The sequence below is a fragment of the Mangifera indica genome, chromosome 17 (assembly GCF_011075055.1).
Source record: "Mangifera indica cultivar Alphonso chromosome 17, CATAS_Mindica_2.1, whole genome shotgun sequence".
Lineage (NCBI taxonomy): Eukaryota > Viridiplantae > Streptophyta > Magnoliopsida > Sapindales > Anacardiaceae > Mangifera > Mangifera indica.
In genome coordinates, this window is record NC_058153.1 from 451,840 (window position 1) to 467,316 (window position 15,477).

Genomic DNA, 15,477 nt, shown 5'->3' on the forward strand with positions numbered 1-15,477 from the left:
GTTTAATCACTAATTAGAACGAAGAGACTCAAATTTGAATTTTGCTTTTTATTAATAAGAAATCTAGTCTCTTACCATATTAATTGAAAAAACAATAATTAATTGTAAGATTATGATTGGTCACAAATAAGACTGTATTGTAAATATTTATTATTCAATTAATATATTTAATAAATCTGCTTTAAAATTTTAATTATTCATTGACCCAATCAATACTCGATCTAACTCTAAAATAATCACAAAGTTAACAGGTTCTACATCTAACAGACATTAAGTAAGGTTTTAGACATAAAAGGGTCCAGTAGGTCAGTTTGTGAACTATCAATTTTACCCTTACACAACGGCGTCGATTTCCAGTCCGGCTACAGAAGTTCAACGGCCAGCTCACTAGCGTCTTGTAACCAAGCACTTAACCGTACAGTATCCGTACCCTTCTCCTTTTACAATTCATACCTACAATTCGCACTTACTACGGCCATACCTCTCTAATCAGAGGACATAATTGTCATTCGCCTTACAGTGACATAAAAATTACAGCTTTTTCTCTGCGAATGTGTCTTGATAAAATGCAGTCTCCCACTCACTCTCTCAGATCACTCTCATTAACAAATTGTCTAACCGAGAGTAACTGAACCCTAGAGTGAAATTTTAGCAAGGGGTGTTTAGTGTTTTAATCAACAATCGATTTTACACTCGGAAGATCGAAGAACCTCAGTGTAAGTTTCATCTCTTTAGTTTTTTTTTTTTTTTGGTTAAATAATGGTTGGATGATGTAGTTTCAGTAATCAAGATGTGTCATTTTTTGTTGGGTTTTGTTTTTGGAGTTGATTGAGTGTAACCCACTTGTGTATTTGTGTTTAGTTGAATGCTAAGGAAGATTGTTTCATGTTTGAGTTTTTTGTATTTGAAAAGTTTTCTATTTTTTGTGTTTTGGGGATGAGATCGGTTGCTTTTATGCGTAAAAATGATTTTTGAGGAGTAAATATCGATAAACCTATCCTTGCATGCAGAATGTGATATCCTTTGTATCTCAACTTTTTTTCTTTTGCTGTGGGCCGTTTTATTGTGCGAGCGAGATTTTCAGATATTATGTATAAGGTAATATAATGTATTTAGTATGTGGTTCGATGTAAGTTTCTTTCTTTAGTCTTTTATTCTTCTCATTTTCAGGAGTGAACAATTGGTTATTTTTGTTATATAGAGTTGAGTGAGTGCAACCTGCTTGTGTGTTTGTGTTTAGTTGAAAACCAAAAAAAAAATTTTCATGTTTAAGTGTTTTGTCTCTGAAAAGTTTTCTACTGTTGTGCTCTGGGATTGAGATCATCCCCTTTTATGTGGAAGAATGATTTTTGAGGGTAAAATTCAGTAAAACTGCTTGCATAGTGAGTGTGATATCCTTTGAATCATTATGTATGTATATATGAGCGAGATTTTCAGATGTTGTCAATAAGGTAATGTAATGTATTTATTATGTGGTTCATTGTAAGTTTCATTCTTAGTCTTCTATTTTTTCATTTTCAGAGGTTTCAATAGGAATGAAAATTGATTTTTTTGGTTGGTTTTTGTTATTTAGAGTAGACTGAGTGTAATCCATCAATGCGTTTATGTTCAGTTGAAAACCCATCAAACTATTTCAGGTTGAAGTGCATATTTTTGGGGAAGGTGTGATTGACCTTTTAGGAGGGTGCTAGATAAGGCCTCAAAGCTGGAACTTTACTTTCATGCAGATTGTGATAATCCTTGTTTCTCTGTTTATGGTGTTGCTTTTTTACTGTGTATGTGGTGTCTTGTTTTTCAATATATGTGAGTTTTTTTAAGCTTAAGGTTCAACATAGGTTTTTTTTTTTTTTTATGTGTTCATTCTCAGAAGGAATTGTTTGAATGATTAAAAATGCCTTTTTTTTTTTCAACTAAAGGTGTGTTCGGTTCTAGTAATCTCTTGTTATCAGGAATGAAATATTACCATCAAGAAAAATTACTTGAAAGATTGCTGATTTTAAATTGTCATTATGTTTGGTAAAATTTGTATGTATAAATAATTATTGTATTTAGTTAACTGTCATAGACGAATACTGAAATATTATTTTACTTAAATGCCTTGAGAAGATTATTGGATATAATTTAGTATTGTGTTTAGTTAAACTAATATGTCTTAAGTTAAAATATTTCTTAATATTCTCCATGTTAATAATATATTAGTATTTTTAATGTGGTCAAATTAATTAATTTTTTTAGTTGTCATCGTATTGTCAATATATGTTTTTTCTAAAATATTATTCATGTTACTTGTTATTTTAATTGAAAAACAAGGGTATTTTTATCTTATAAAATTAATAAGTAAGAATAAAATTGTAACGAAATTAAAATTACCTACTTAAGGTAATGATGGTAATCAAATTACTCTCTATATTATCTACTACATCACATTTGGTAATAAAATATTATTAAAATTTTTTATTATTTGACAGACCAGACAAAGTAATGTCAATTATAAAAAGATAGATTACCGAGATAATGAAAGATTATCCCAAACGAAATGTGTCATTAGTGTTGACTGAGTGTAAACTCACACATGTATTTATGTTTAGTAGAAGCTGCATCATGTTTAAGTGGTTGGCTTAGAAAAAAATCTAACTTTTGTATTTTGGGAGTGAGATTTGCTGGGTTTATGGGTATTAATGACTTTGCAGAAGGAAAAATAGATAAAAGACCTAAAAATTGGAACTGGATCACTGCTTACAGGGGCAAATTGTGATAATCGTTGTATCTTTAATTTGGAGTATTTGGTGTTAATGTTCATTACACAATACCTTTTGTTTGATTGCACGGTTAATTTTCTGGCTTTTGTATTTTGATTTTGCATACTCTCTATCTAGTGAGGAATCATTGGATACCAAAGAAGACATAAATATGGCTAGTAAGGTTGAGAAGTGTTCAAGTGGTGTTGATATGGATATAGATGATGATGAAGTCGCTGACTTAAGCAGCATATATGATCTGGATGAAGAATCTGTTACAACTTTCTGCAGAAAGGCTTCTATGTCATTCTTTAATGAGTATGGGCTTATTAGCCACCAAATTAATTCATACAATGACTTCATTAAGAATGGTCTCCAGATGGTCTTTGATTCTCTTGGTGAGACTATAATTGAGCCTGGTTATGATCCATCGAAGAAGAAGGAGTCTTATTGGCAGTATGCTTCTGTAAGGTTTGGGAAGGTCTCTCTTGATAAGCCAAGCTTTTTTGCTGGTACTGAAGGAGGTGTTGAGCACAATATGCTTCCTAGGCATGCCAGGCTTCAGAATATGACATATTCATCCAGGATAAAAGTAAATGTTACTGTTGAGGTGAGTAAAGTTATTGTTATTTCCCGTAAAAGTTTGAATTTGTTAGTATATATATGCACATTTTCTAATGGTGTTTGATATAGTTTGTTGGATGTAATTCTTGATGCTTTCAGTTAAGTGCCCTCCTGATATATCTGAGTGTCTGATTCTAATCTATTTGCAATATTAAGTTTGAAGTTATGATTCTTACCAGAGGCATGTTATAACATTAGAACGGTTGGCTTGAAATTTGGGTTTTGATGTTGTTTTCTGATTATTTGATTTTTGATATATGTACTTCTATTTAGTGCAAATAAACTGCATACTAATCCCATTCTTAATTTACTTCTTTCGTGAATTTCCTCTTTATTGACTTGGTGGTGCAACTGTACTGTTGAAAATCTGAAGACTGTTTTCTTCCCTATCAAAGAACACCTGAGAGTTTCATGCCTTTCTGGAAATTTCTGCCTTTGTCTTTGAGTTTTTTGATAACTTGTATTTCGTTGCTTCTTTGTAATCGATCAGGTTTATACTCTGAAAAATGTCAGAAGTGACAAATTTAAAACTGGAAAAGAACAGTACATTAATAAGGAAGTTGTAAGGTTGGATAGTAAAGATATTTTGATTGGGAGGATTCCTGTGATGGTGAAGTCTGACCTCTGCTGGATGAAGGATTCTGATAAACGTGATTGTGATTTTGACCATGGTGGGTACTTTCTGATCAAAGGTGCAGAAAAGGTGAGTTTGGAGAATTTTGGTTTCTGCATTTTATTTTACCATGATTGCATCTTGCTCTGTTGGTTTTCATGTAAGAGTTAATTAAAATTTCCCTTTTATTTAGTTCTATATAATCAACTAGCTCTTATTGCAAGTTGGTTAGAGGTTTTTTTTCTCAACAATCAAAGGGACGCTGGTTTGAACCTTGAAGAAAGATTATAAAAAATTTGTACGCTTTCTTCTTCATTAGTAATAATACAATCTGTTGGCTGCAGACTTTTATTGCTCAAGAGCAGATTTGTATGAGAAGACTTTTGATATCAAATAGCCAAGGTTGGACTATTGCATACAAATCTGAAATAAAAAGAAACAGACTAATTGTGAGACTGGTAGAGCAGTCCAAAGTTGAAGGTATTGGAGGAGGTGATAAAGTCCTTGCCGTCTATTTCTTGTCAATGGAGATACCAATATGGGTGTTATTTTTTGCCCTTGGTGTCTCATCAGACAAGGAAATTATAGAGCTCATAGATTACCGAGCTGAAGAAGCAAACATTTTGAATATATTCTTTGCTTCTATCCATGATGCTGATAATAAATGCGAGGACTTCCGAATACACAATAATGCTCTCAACCACCTTAATAAGCTGATAAAGAGTACCATATTTCCACCTGGGGAAAGTGTTGAAGAGTGCATCAACATGTATATGTTTCCCAGTCTCCATGGCTCAAAGCAAAAGGCTCGCTTTCTTGGCTATATGGTGAAGTGCCTTTTACAGGCATATACAGGTCGTAGAAAGTGTGATAATCGGGACAATTTTAGAAACAAGAGGTTGGAGTTGGCAGGTGAGTTGCTTAAAAGAGAATTGAAAGTGCATATTAATCATGCTCGGAGGCGCATGATCAAGCTTTTGCAGAGAGACCTTTATCCAGATCGTACAATGCATCAAATTGATTACTATCTCGATGCGTCAATAGTAACCAATGGTCTTTCTAGAGCATTCTCCACTGGAGCATGGTCACATCCCTTTAGGCGAATGGAAAGGATCTCTGGTGTTGTGGCAACACTTGGCCGTACAAATCCCTTGCAGACCATGGTTGAATTGAGGAGAACAAGACAACAAGTTCAGTATACTGGGAAGGTTGGAGATGCCAGATACCCGTAAGTTATTTTGCTTTTTATAGTAGCATGTTGTTATATTGTTATGTCTTGTTTTCCCTGTTAATATTAATTGGTAGGTATAAACATGAAGAAACAACTACACAGACATGCATGAATTCTAGACAATAGTTTTTATGTGTAACATGCTGAAGCTTGCATTGGTATTCTTACATGCCTTGACCATTGAACTGGAGATGCTGTTTGACATAATTAACTGCAACTTGCTTGTTTGTGGATCTGTTATGTAATAGGCTACAATTTATTGTCATCATCATGGTGGTACATATATATTTACGAAGTCACATATAGATGTTTGTGTAATATATTGTTATTGCTTGTTATTTTCTCTTTTTTTTTCCACATATGTTATAGGTAGAAAGATGGATAGCTTTTGTAAAAAGTGAACATGATAGTGTGAGGTCTAATGCAATTACTGGTTTCTTGACTTTTGTTGTTCATAGTCCTTACATTATCGTTTTTTTGGTTAAATTTGCCCCTAAAGGATGGCAAGAAAAGGAATTTATGCTGTTGTAATTCATTATTTGGTCCTTGGGTTGCTGAATCATTTTGACTGTCATTAGTAGGTGAGATGTGTGTGGGGATGCTACTAACTCTCTGTAATATGATTTTCTTAATGCAGACATCCTTCTCATTGGGGTAAGGTTTGCTTTCTATCTACACCAGATGGTGAAAATTGTGGGCTTGTAAAAAATCTGGCAGTTACTGGACTTGTAAGTACAAATATAACGGAACCAATAGTTGATCAATTGTTTAAATGCGGAATGGAGAAACTGGTAGATGATACTTGTACTTCACTGGAAGGAATGGATAAAGTCTTCGTTAACGGGGACTGGGTTGGAGTTTGTAAGGATTCCCTTTCATTTGTTACTGAGCTAAGAAGTAAGCGGCGACATAGAGAGTTTCCACATCAGGTTCTCTCTATTCCATCCCAAAAGGCTTTTAAATTGTAAAATATATTCATTAATGATGTTAGCCATGTCTTTCTGTGCTATTGTTGTGACCAGTAGACTGAATCATGATGGAAAAAATTGATCTACATGGATTGTTACTATGCTATATTCATAATGTTTAGCTAGAACCCATTCTTCTTTCAACCAAGAATAATTTGCTATTATTGTTCTAAAATTTGGGTGACAGCATCTAAGATCTTAAGCTCTAGTCTACATTAGTTCTGTGTAGTCTGGATTTGCTTACAATTTTTTCCATGTAGATCAATGGTCTATATGCTCCTCTATTAATAATTAAGCCCATAATTAAACCTATATTGTATGAACTATTACTTGAATAGCAGAAGCAGTTTAAATTGAGCTTTTAACTGTTGTCTATTTAAGCTAATTTTTTGGGCGCTTATGAAATGTATATATCAGTTATCTTATTGTTTAATTTCAGACAAGCACTCTAGTTCATTTAAATGTTAATTCTCTCTATTAATGGTGATATAATATAAAGAATCATTTTGGGAATGAACACAGAATATTTATCTTTTCTATCTATTCATAATATTCTTTAAGGCCTGAAGCTTTGAATTTTCTTTATTTGCTCATCTTTGGCTCTTTAAATAGAGGGATTGTTGTGACGTGCTGTGTATGATCTTTTTGTTTGTTCTGGTTTAATTTTGTTTTTTTCCTAACCTATATAATATCAATTTTCTCTTGCAGATTGAAATAAAAAGAGATGAACATGAAGGTGAAGTACGAATATTTTCTGATGCTGGGAGGATATTGCGCCCTCTTTTGGTTGTTGAGAATTTGGGCAGAATTATCTCAATTAAAGGGAAGAGTTATAACTTCCAATCTCTTCTTGACATGGGAATTATCGAATTTATTGGAACTGAAGAAGAGGAGGATTGTTTCACTGCATGGGGTGTAAAATACCTTCTGAAGGAGTTGAAAGAAAAGAAACCGGTGAAATTCACTCATTGTGAACTTGATATGTCATTTTTATTAGGTTTGAGTTGTGGAATTATCCCATTTGCCAATCATGACCATGCAAGAAGGGTTTTATATCAGTCACAGAAACATTCTTCGCAGGCTATTGGTTTTCCCACAACAAATCCAAACATACGAGTGGATGCATTGTCGCATCAGCTGTATTATCCACAAAGGCCTCTATTTCAGACAATGACTTCTGATTGTCTTGGTAAACCTGGTTATGGGCTTAACAAAATACTGCCAAGACCAGAGCTCTACAATGGACAGAATGCCATTGTGGCTGTCAATATTCATCTGGGATACAACCAAGAGGATTCTTTGGTGATGAATCGAGCATCTATGGAACGTGGAATGTTTAGATCTGAGCACATCAGAAGTTACAAGGCTGAGGTTGATAACAAAGAATCAATGGGAAAGAAAAGGATGTCAGATGATATGGTGAATTTTGGGAAGATACAAAGTACTAGAGGACGTGTGGATTGTCTTGATGATGATGGTTTTCCTTATATTGGAGCTAACCTCCAGAGTGGTGACATTGTTATAGGGAAGTATGCTGATTCCGGGGATCACAGTATAAAACTAAAGCACACTGAAAGAGGCATGGTACAGAAAGTTGTTCTTTCTTCTAATGACGATGGGAAAAACTTTGCTGTGGTATCTCTGAGACAGGTAAGTTTGCCATGGTACTTCAACTTAATCACTATTTTCACTGACATGAATGTGAAAACACTTTTACTGGACCTGTAAATACCTGTAACAATGTATGCTGTGTATTATTTTTTCCATAAAGAAGATGGCATTTGGTGTATGATGGCAAACATAAAATCATATAGAAGGCGAGATAGCATTTAGAAGTGCCGCTGTCTGTTCTTAAATATGAGTATAATAGTTAGGGGATTAGACTATCGGGATGCTTTCTAGTTTATGGTCTTTATTATGCAGGTTCGATCTCCATGTCTTGGAGACAAGTTCTCAAGCATGCATGGGCAAAAGGGTGTTCTTGGTTTTCTGGAATCCCAAGAAAATTTTCCTTTTACAATACAAGGAATTGTCCCAGATATTGTTATAAACCCTCATGCTTTTCCTTCAAGACAAACTCCTGGTCAACTATTGGAGGCTGCTTTAGGGAAGGGGATTGCCTGTGGTGGTTTGTTGAGATATGCCACACCTTTCTCCACTCCGTCTGTTGAAGCCATCACGGAGCAGCTCCACAGGTACTATGTTGTGTCTGAGTATTTATTGTTACAATTCGACTGAACTATGCATGTTTTTTCTTCAGATTCCTGTCTCATGCAGTGATTGTAAGAAATAAAGATGTTTTGGAGGTGCTTTTCACGTTTAGGGGGTTTGAGTATGCATGCATCACGAAACTCAGTAACCAAACTCTACTTGCTTAGAATTTTTCATATTTTTATATTTGTGCTTCAAACCGGACCCATTTTGTTTGTGTTCAATCCCATGTTTCTGGCTTAGGAATTGTTTCGCATTTAAGTATGTGCATCTGATTTCTAGTGTAGAATGGTCATTGACTGAATTATAATTGTTGAATCTTTGGGCCAGGGCTGGATTTCAGAAGTGGGGATCAGAGAGAGTGTACAGCGGTCGTACTGGTGCAATGTGTAATTCAATGATATTTATGGGCCCTACATTCTATCAAAGATTGATTCACATGGCAGAAGACAAAGTAAAATTCAGAAACACTGGGCCAGTCCACCCGCTAACTCGACAACCTGTTGCAGATAGGAAACGTTTTGGTGGGATCAAGTTTGGTGAGATGGAACGTGATTGTCTCATCGCTCATGGAGCATCAGCCAACTTGTACGAACGGCTTTTTACCCTTAGCGATTGCTCTCAGATGCACATTTGTCGTAAATGCAAGAATGTGGCAAATGTGATCCAACGGACAGTGAGTGGTGGACGCAAGATTAGGGGGCCATACTGTCGAGTATGCGAATCAGTCGATGACATTATCAAAACAAATGTGCCTTATGGTGCCAAGTTACTATACCAGGAGCTGTTCAGTATGGGTATTAATCTGAAGTTTGAAACAGAATACTGTTAAGAGCTTTTAAGGAGATTCCCGGTTGACTATCTTGAATGTTGAATGTTCTTTTGGAACTTATTTCTTCTGACTTAATGTCTCTGTCGTGAATTTTAGATGTACATAAAACATGTTGTGAATCTTTAAAATACTCTTCAGAGGCCAAGTTTGATGTTCGAAGAGCTTTGCAATATCTGCCTTTTAAGAATTGATTTTGTTTTTAGGTTGGTCCGATACGTTGATCTCTATATATTGAATTTATGTTGAAAATTCTGACTTCCCTGGATAAGAATATCTTCCCATTAGGCATTATTTCTGATTTACCCGTGGTCACTAAAATTCTCAGCAAAATGGGTGGATCTTAGTCGCAGGGTCTCAGTCTTCGGTTCAAATGAGTTGAACTAGAGTTGAGGTAAGTTTGAGATCAAGTCAAACTAACTTGAGTTGTGCGAGTGTTTAACAACTTTTCAACTTCTCCATCCAATCATCTCCAACAACCTTTTCTATTCAGCTTCTTTACTGAAACTTGAGCTCAAGCTGAACTTTATGAGCTTGAGCTGAATTGTTTGGATAAACCGTCTACTGTTTAGGTTTAACTCAGTTCAAATCTACCCTAACTGCAAATTTAGCAGTTTTTGTTAGTCAATCGGACCAAGGGCTGTATTAAAACTAAGGAGTCCTAATCTGAATGTAGAAAATAAGAATGTAACCTGAGGCAGAGTGTTTTGGACCCCAAAATCCATAAATCAGACTGTCACAAGTAGTATAAATTTGAATAGTTGGTTGAAGTTGTGATATAAATTATCCAGTGCTAATCTTATTCAGCATCACAAGCCTATTCTAGACACATTTAGCTGCTAAGCAATTACAGCAGATTTATATTTTTAAAAAATCAAATATGGAAGATCATAGACTGTAAAATGGTAGAATCAGTTCAATCCTTGTGTAATCACTGCAGAAAAGTACAACAAAATTTTGGCGTTCCCTCTTCAGAAAGTATTAATCTATCTCAGACATAAGGTTCTCGCGTTGCGGTTGGAAGCTCCAGTTCTGGCTCCAATTCATTCAACGGCAAGAAATGACAGTCAACCATATCTTTACTTACATCTTCTAAACTAGGAGGATCCCACTGCATATTTACAATTCCAAAGCAATACATAATCTTATTAAGCATCGTTTAATAGAAATAAAAATAAAGTTTGGAGTTTTTGGTAACAGATTGTACCTTTGGAGCAAAATCTCTATCCACTAATCTAGCGCGCAGACCCTATCAACAAATGAATGAAAGCAGTAACGTCAGCATAGATTTAACAGAATGTTTGCTATGCTGAATTTTTAAAATGTCTATACCTCACAGAAGTCATTAGAGATCTTTTTGGAGATGCTATTGACGGTAATCCGATATTCACGTGCCAGGCACTGATCAAGAGATTGGAATCTACCTTCTCGTATCTAGAGGTGAGATAAAGAAACTTAGCTAAGCTGGTAATATTCCAAACTGAAACCAAAGATGTAAAGAAGTAGCCTTACAGATTGTAAAGTAACTTTCAAGCTCAATGGGGATGCTTCTTTCATTTTGTTGAGGGCTCTTGTACACCATTCATCATACGAGGAGGCTGCCTCATGTTTCTGAGCACATCAGAGATAAGAGATGAGCCAAAAAAATTCAATCTCAATAGAGTTTACGATTATTAGGAAACAAACAAAAGATTGCACTAAGACATTAAAAGAGATTGTGAATATCCACAAATTGCATGAATACATTGATATCTCCCACAGAAAAAGACTCAATTTTTGAAGTCAGAAACAAGGGAAAGCGAGCCATGCATCTGCTTTAAGCATTAGAGATAGAACGTTCCTCGCCACTGTGTAAGGGCTTCCACTGGTTTTACCATAATGACAAATTAGCCCAGAAAGAACTACATCTTTATACCCGAAAAAAAAAAAAAAACATTAAAATTAACCTCTCTTTCACAAGCAACTTCATCAGATTGCTAGAACCTGAAAATTACAAATGTTCAATGGTGAACTATATGAGTTTCAACCGATTAATCTGACAAGATTAAAACTCTCGACTAGGTGAAGACATTACAAGTTTTCAAATATTATTTCAGATCCATAAATCAGATTTCGGTTTATTCATACTTATGCAGTTTATTTAAACAGTAAACACAGAAAGAGGTTAAATTAAAAAAAAAACAATAAAGCATACCAGAGCATAAAAAATTTCCTCAACTGTGTCATGGCTGAAACATTTATCAATTGTTTCCATCCTGAAACCAAGTAATAAGAGAGTGATAAATATATATAAAAAATATCAATCATGATTTTCGCTTTTTCTTTTTGGCCATCAAGTGTAGCATTTTAAGCACTTGCAATCACCAAAGTGTTCCAAGGGGTGATAAATCACTAATAGAGCAGTGCTAGTCATCTAAAGGAAAAAGCATGTTTTACACTGTAAGATACTGTTCTTGCCTAGATTAATACTGTCTCAGGGGGTTCTAGTCTTACTGTTGTTTCTGAAAATCCACAAAAAAAATAATAATCTGACTTTTTTTTCCCCAAAAAGATGTATAAATGCTATAAAAAAGACTGTAACATAATAAGAAAATATATATTATGAAACATTACTTGTGAAGAACACTCTCTCTATCTGGATAGACGAGGTCACCATATTGAGCAAGAGAATTCTCTATGACAGAAGGAACGTCTGTAATCAATTTACCAAGGCGCTCCTCAACCAAAGCAAGTCTCTGTCAGGAAAAGTCCATAATTATAGGCAGCAATATTAAGAGGGAAAAGGAAAGAAACTGTGTATAGCAAGGTGCTGTAAGCACTAACAGCATTTAATGTATAGTGGGTTGCAAGACCAGAAGCAATCATTTCAACACCATTGAGCTTTTCTCCGGTTAGTGCTAAATATTCCCCTGAAAGAAGCAAAGCCCAAACTTGCAGGTCACTCTTACTGGGTTTACTAGAACAAGAGATATGTATCAAAATACATCAGCAACAATTTTGAATGCAATTACAAGATGGAAGTCACCTAAATAACCAGGTAGCCGAGACAGATAAAATGAAGCCCCTGCATCAGGATGGAACCCCAATTGAGTTTCTGGATGAGATAAAACCTGCAAAATTGCATGCACAATGGATAAATTTCTTCTGTGAATACATTGAACAAAATGATTGCACAAGATTATAAAAATACTAAATGATACAGGTTTTTAACAGTGATTTGCATACAAATTTATCTGAACATCAACAACAACCCATTTATTTCAATAGAGACAAGGACTAAATTAAGTAGATGCCTGAGGATGTATATTTGCATCATTTGAAACTACAGGCACAGAAATTAATTTATGTGATTAACAGAAGAAGAAATCCTCGCATAATATACTATTTCACATAAGTTTATTCCATTCATAATAAAAAATGACAAACCATCAAGAATCAAATTGACAACCTTTATTCAAAGCTGATTACTAAAGTATAGATCGAGTCACATACAGTTTTATCAGTTACCACACAAAACATCCCTTGGAGTGAAATTCCAGCTCCACATCCCATTGTGATACCATCCAATATAGCCACCTGTACAAATATCAACTAATCGTTCAGTCACTGCCCTTAAACTGTGATAACAACTTTCAATAGCTCATGTGAGAATAGGAAAAAATTGGCTTCAAGTAAAGAAGACAAGAACAATAATTGGCCATTTCCCCATGCAAATCACATATGGACTAAAAGTCAAACATCAAACCAATCTAAAATCTCGACAGAGAAATCCAAAAATGAGTTCAATTCTCACATGTGGCTTCAAATATGTTCCTTGAAGGTAAACAAATTTATATAACGTCTCAAAAAAGCTTTTGAAGTCTTCAACTTTCCCTGTGATAACAGTCAGCAAATTATATAAGAAACTGGTCAGGGAAATTGACAAAAGTATTATCCCCTGAAATGAAAACAAAAGAACCTAAACCAAATTGTTTTAGAAGTTGAAGATTGACAAGTATATGCTTGACTGTATACTTTTTTGCCAAATCTTCGAATATAAAAATCCTCGTGTTTTTCATGAGGAAGATGGTGATTAAAACTGAAATGTTCTTTGGTCTCTACACCAAATAAAAAAGTTCAAAACTTTGATTCTAACTATCATAGAAGATTGAAAAGTGATTCACCTTCATTAAGCAACCGATAAAGTGAAACAACATCAGCACCAGAGCAGAACGCCCTGCCACTACCCTTCAAAAAATTAAAAACAGCCACTTAGACACTAACAAATTACCAAATTAGAAGCAAAAAACATGAGCACCTCCACAAAAAACTAAATGAAACTAATACAAACTTTCAAAACTATATTTCAAAAAGTTGATCCAATTGGTACTTAACTCCTCAAAACTGTACAAAATATTCAAGAAGCTATAAAGAATGCCAGAAAAAAAAAAAAAAAGAAACAATGAGCTTATTTGTGTAAAGAAAATTTGTACCTTCATTAATACAAATCCGATATCTGGGTTCTCTTCCCATGATTCATACAATCTATTCAGCCGAGCCACCTTTACATAAAATTCAAGGAAACAAATTTCAATTCATTAAACCGAAACAACGCCATAACAAAAACCCACAAGCCAAAAATAAAACAAAGATACCGCAGAAGTATCAAGAGCATTGAGAGCAGAGGGTCTGTTGAGAATGGCCGCTCTTGATTTAGCTCTTCCTTCAACTAAAACCTGAAAAAATCATAAAGTTACAATCACTAACCCCCAAAAAAAAAACACTAGGAATTTCAAAGAATGAAGCAAATTTAAAACTTTAACATGTAAACTCAACCGGTTCTTGAAGATAATCATGTGGGACATAGTCTGGTAGAGCAGAAAAGCCCCTCAAAAACCCAAATTTCCTAGCAAATGAATGTCTTGCTCTTAATAAAACTTTCACTCTCTGCATCATTTTCTTCTAGGTTTCCAGTGAGAGATGTCGACGCTTACTTTTGGCTCTTCACAGAGGCGTAGTCCAGTTCCTCAAAGCTCTCAAGCGAGTACCGTTTGGGGTGTTGCTGCTCATATCTTGGGCGATCTCAGCCGTTCGATTTGATGACCATCTCCTAAAGTGTCAACTTTAGTTGCACTGTATAGTTCATAGGGTTTTGCTTGGGCCTGGAAAATGGGTTCCCAAAATTGTACATCCATGGGAGACAGATAATTGTCATATTAGCTTTTTTTTTTTTTTCTTTTCATAATATTTCATTTGGTTATAACTAATTGGTCATCTAAAATTCGGACTGGACGCTTTTGAAAACCGATGACAAATATGGTGCAGAATATAACTCGACTCGTTTTAATTATTAAATTAGATTAAACTAGATGAATCATGTTAAATCACAATTCAACTATAAAATTAGACCAATTCAATTATTATTCTAACGTTATTGATTTTTGTGACTGCTCTGACCAATGGACTCATAAATTAACCATTTGATTGAATTAATGTTCAATCTACCTCCAAAAATATTGTTTATAATTTATAAAAAATTAACAATCGTTATTAGTATAATTATTTTTTTGTCATTTTCTAGTTAAGTATTTGTTTCAGACATTCTAGAATAATATAGTCATCAAGTTCAATTAGAATTAAATTCAAATCGAATTACTTGACCTCAGATTGAATGAGTTAAGTTACTAAGGATTAAACTTATTTTATAAACAAATCGAACTTAAATTAATCTAAATATTTAAATTCAAATGGATTAAAACTGAATATAAATTAAAGTTGTCCAAATTTTAAATCATTGATTATTATAATCTTAAACTAACTTTTTTATATTTAAATTGATCTTAAACTAGGTTCACCCAGATTAAATCAAACCTTAATCCTTCCTAAACGTTCAACATGTTCTATCCAAAATGCATAGAATTTTCATCGAGCAAGAATGGCCATTCCTACATCTAGGTATGAATTGGCCTTTCTTTTCTTCAGTTGCCCGGAGCTGGGAGCTTTGTGAAACTTCCATCCAGGTAGACCAAATGGATCATTTGGTAGCCTGAAAAGGACCATTTGATGTGGCTTGTGAGTTTGAATACCTTTCCAGGTTATTGCAGCATTCAGGAGGGTATCCTGAATACCCTAATGAACCATCAGACCTTCCTCGAGGCAGACAAAATGTGCAGAATGTGACCTTAGTGATTGGTTGGGGTCAGGCAGTGTCCCCACCAAAGTCTGGATATCAGAGCCATGACATGAATATTGGATCTGCTACACAAGAATTGCATTGGACCAAC

The 15,477-nt window shown here is 34.5% G+C and overlaps 2 protein-coding genes across 2 annotated transcripts; one reads left to right on the forward strand and one right to left on the reverse strand.

The window, feature by feature from the left end:
* The first annotated feature begins 310 nt into the window (after nucleotides 1–310).
* LOC123200651 (DNA-directed RNA polymerases IV and V subunit 2-like) lies at nucleotides 311–9,389 on the forward strand. The gene is made up of 8 exons (XM_044615957.1): nucleotides 311–716; nucleotides 2,877–3,348; nucleotides 3,853–4,065; nucleotides 4,320–5,203; nucleotides 5,844–6,135; nucleotides 6,883–7,824; nucleotides 8,098–8,369; nucleotides 8,716–9,389. Exons 2-8 carry the CDS (start codon nucleotides 2,911–2,913, stop codon nucleotides 9,215–9,217), a joined length of 3,543 nt encoding a protein of 1,180 aa, XP_044471892.1. The 5' UTR covers nucleotides 311–716; nucleotides 2,877–2,910; the 3' UTR covers nucleotides 9,218–9,389.
* Nucleotides 9,390–9,934: 545 nt separating this feature from the next.
* LOC123200011 (3-hydroxyisobutyryl-CoA hydrolase-like protein 2, mitochondrial) lies at nucleotides 9,935–14,372 on the reverse strand. Its single transcript, XM_044615086.1, has 14 exons — nucleotides 14,030–14,372; nucleotides 13,849–13,929; nucleotides 13,687–13,755; nucleotides 13,378–13,441; nucleotides 13,008–13,087; nucleotides 12,707–12,790; nucleotides 12,240–12,324; nucleotides 12,038–12,123; nucleotides 11,828–11,949; nucleotides 11,409–11,469; nucleotides 10,727–10,825; nucleotides 10,547–10,648; nucleotides 10,422–10,463; nucleotides 9,935–10,325 (listed from the first exon to the last, which is right to left on the reverse strand). Exons 1-14 carry the CDS (start codon nucleotides 14,147–14,149, stop codon nucleotides 10,206–10,208), a joined length of 1,215 nt encoding a protein of 404 aa, XP_044471021.1. The 5' UTR covers nucleotides 14,150–14,372; the 3' UTR covers nucleotides 9,935–10,205.
* Between the last annotated feature and the right edge of the window lie 1,105 nt (nucleotides 14,373–15,477).

Excerpts from the sequence above, each read along its gene's own strand:
- LOC123200651 (XM_044615957.1), top strand. The coding sequence starts at position 2,911 with ATGGCTAGTAAGGTTGAGAAGTGTTCAAGTGGTGTTGATATGGATATA. Across the intron at positions 4,066-4,319 it reads TGATCAAAGGTGCAGAAAAG|ACTTTTATTGCTCAAGAGCA; the intron begins GTGAGTTTGGAG and ends TGTTGGCTGCAG. Across the intron at positions 7,825-8,097 it reads CTGTGGTATCTCTGAGACAG|GTTCGATCTCCATGTCTTGG; the intron begins GTAAGTTTGCCA and ends TTTATTATGCAG.
- LOC123200011 (XM_044615086.1), bottom strand. The coding sequence starts at position 14,149 with ATGATGCAGAGAGTGAAAGTTTTATTAAGAGCAAGACATTCATTTGCT. Across the intron at positions 13,756-13,848 it reads ATGCTCTTGATACTTCTGCG|GTGGCTCGGCTGAATAGATT; the intron begins GTATCTTTGTTT and ends TTTTATGTAAAG. Across the intron at positions 13,442-13,686 it reads TCGGATTTGTATTAATGAAG|GGTAGTGGCAGGGCGTTCTG; the intron begins GTACAAATTTTC and ends AATTTTTTGAAG.